The sequence below is a fragment of the Eufriesea mexicana genome, unplaced genomic scaffold, assembly GCF_001483705.2.
Source record: "Eufriesea mexicana isolate 0111107269 unplaced genomic scaffold, ASM148370v2 scaffold5020, whole genome shotgun sequence".
NCBI classification, from domain to species: domain Eukaryota; kingdom Metazoa; phylum Arthropoda; class Insecta; order Hymenoptera; family Apidae; genus Eufriesea; species Eufriesea mexicana.
In genome coordinates, this window is record NW_016912977.1 from 183,290 (window position 1) to 185,558 (window position 2,269).

General features: G+C 42.6%; 1 protein-coding gene across 1 annotated transcript in view; it reads left to right on the forward strand.

The window, feature by feature from the left end:
* Positions 1-2,021, forward strand: part of LOC108551847 (adenylate cyclase type 6) — a 92,465-nt gene extending 90,444 nt beyond the window's left edge. The window contains exons 21-22 of the mRNA XM_017906175.1: positions 797-945; positions 1,498-2,021. Of these exons, the coding sequence (XP_017761664.1) occupies positions 797-945; positions 1,498-1,830 (482 nt within the window). The 3' untranslated portion in view covers positions 1,831-2,021. The remainder of the gene's footprint in view (positions 1-796; positions 946-1,497) is intronic.
* The last annotated feature ends 248 nt before the right edge of the window (positions 2,022-2,269 follow it).

The following is a 2,269-nucleotide window of genomic DNA, read 5'->3' on the forward strand; positions in this document are numbered from 1 at the left end:
TCTTCCGATTACACTATTCACCGAGACACTGATTAAAATTCGCCTCGTCGTTTCCCCTGTGTATAAAGGCTGTTTTCCTTTTTATTTTTGAGTTACTGCATGTTTTCCCAGGAAAAACTTTCCTCTCTTTTTCCCAGATAATTCGTCCCTTTTGTCTCTAGACATCGTTCCTAATCTTCCTCAATTTTTTACAAACAAATTTTTAGAAGCTCCTTTGATTCACTTTCCTTCTCAAACTCTCCATTTTCCTGAAATTTTCCGCATTATTTTGTTACACTTTTTTCTAATGGAAATTGTAGTTTCACGCGTGAATCTCTTTACTGAAAAAATTCTTATCCCTTTACGTCTCACACATCCAGGCGTACGTGCACACGTACGCAATTAGTCACGAAGATATCTAACCATTTGCATACTTCATTTTGTGAAATACAATTTCCCGCTACGTGTACCGTATTACTTTTAAATCCATGGTCCACGAATGTAACGTAAAATTATGTCTAGATAATTACGAAAAGTATTTTTCTTCCTCGTTTACACATAATTTTACAAGGAATCTACTGCCTATTTAACGAGTGTAATTTAATCGTAAACGTACCTTCCACGTTTGGAAAGTTCGAAGTTCTTTTACCGAGTGTCTCATTAAAAGAATTTCAATTTCTTCCAACGACTGTGAAAAATTTCTCGAAATTTCTCGACGTTCTCGGTGCGCGGTGTATTCGGAAAAAGGGATTCGTAATTTTGAAAGGGAGAAAATTAAAGTTTCTAAGGGAATTTCTCTTCCGTTTTTTTTCCGCAGGGTTGACGAAGAGCACCTGCGACATGAAAGATTACAAGCACGTGACCGCGATGGCGAACTACGCGCTGAGGATACGCGAACAGCTGGCCTCCGTTAATGAACACAGCTTTAACAACTTCCGGTTGCGTGTAGGCATCAATATTGGACCGGTAACGTCAATCACTTTCGGACTAGCTGTTACAACATTCACGAAAGCATCTTACTTGGCCCAAAAAAATAGACCTCGGTATTTAAGCATGACCTCACTTCTTCCATTCGCCATTTCTTTGCCTTTTTTTCTTCCACCGAACAGCTCTTCAATCCCGATCACGCATCGTATTCTCAGCTGTCAAGCTGACAAATTCACGTACCTCGATTATCCCAAATTTCCACTTCAACTTTCGAGTATAATCATTTATTTATACGCAACGGAAATTCGATTTCGCGAGAAAGAAACGTTGCAAATCTTGCAAACTTATTGTCCCAGCGATATAACGAAGTTATACTCTGATCTGGAAATTTTGACAACTACAACACCCTCCCCATCTGCATAAACAGTTGACCATGTGACTTTCTGCATACCGTACAATGAATATAAATAATCGATGTAACTAAAGCTATTGGTCCTCTACGTATACTTTCAAAAACACACCCCGAAGAATTATATCCCCGCGGAATGGAAGAGCGAACTAAATATATCCTTTGGTCCTGTTTTCATGTAGGTCGTCGCCGGGGTGATAGGCGCGCGAAAGCCGCAGTACGATATTTGGGGTAACGCGGTAAACGTGGCCTCACGAATGGAGTCGACAGGCGTCTTGGATGGGATTCAGGTTACCCAAGAGGTCCGCGACATCCTCATCGCCAAAGGATATCCACTCACCTGTCGTGGAACGATTCAGGTCAAAGGCAAGGGCAGCATGGTCACCTACTTCCTCGATGGACCCCGTGATCCGACCAAGGCGACCAATGTCAACGACAGTGGTACCACAGAGAGAACCACTTCTGCCACCAATGGTAACGTGGACGGACCTGTAACAGCCAATATCACCGTGTGAAACATCTACGTGCCGTGCAACCTATAGATCACAGCACGAAAGGAATACCTTTGGCGTTCAGATATGACAAAATGATTCCGAACGACGAAGATAATTGCGAATACAAGGAAGAGGGAGTTTCGTGGAGAATAGTTAAAATGAATGGATAGTTGCAGAGGAAGGTCGGAAGGGAGTTCTATGTATAGTATCTTCGAGGGCATCTAGATCATCTATAGCATGTTTAACCGTTTGAGTCCCAAGCAGCGCGATCGCGCTCAACTTTGCTGGTGCATGTACGTCACATAGTACCAACAAGCGCTATTGCGACGATTTGGATTTTTCGACATAAAATTAAACAAGCGCTATCGCGCCGTTTGGACTTCTTCGCACTCGATTAACGCAAGCGTTATCGCGCTGTTCGGGGTTTTTCGACCGTGTTCTTCCGAAAGCTTCAAGCGCT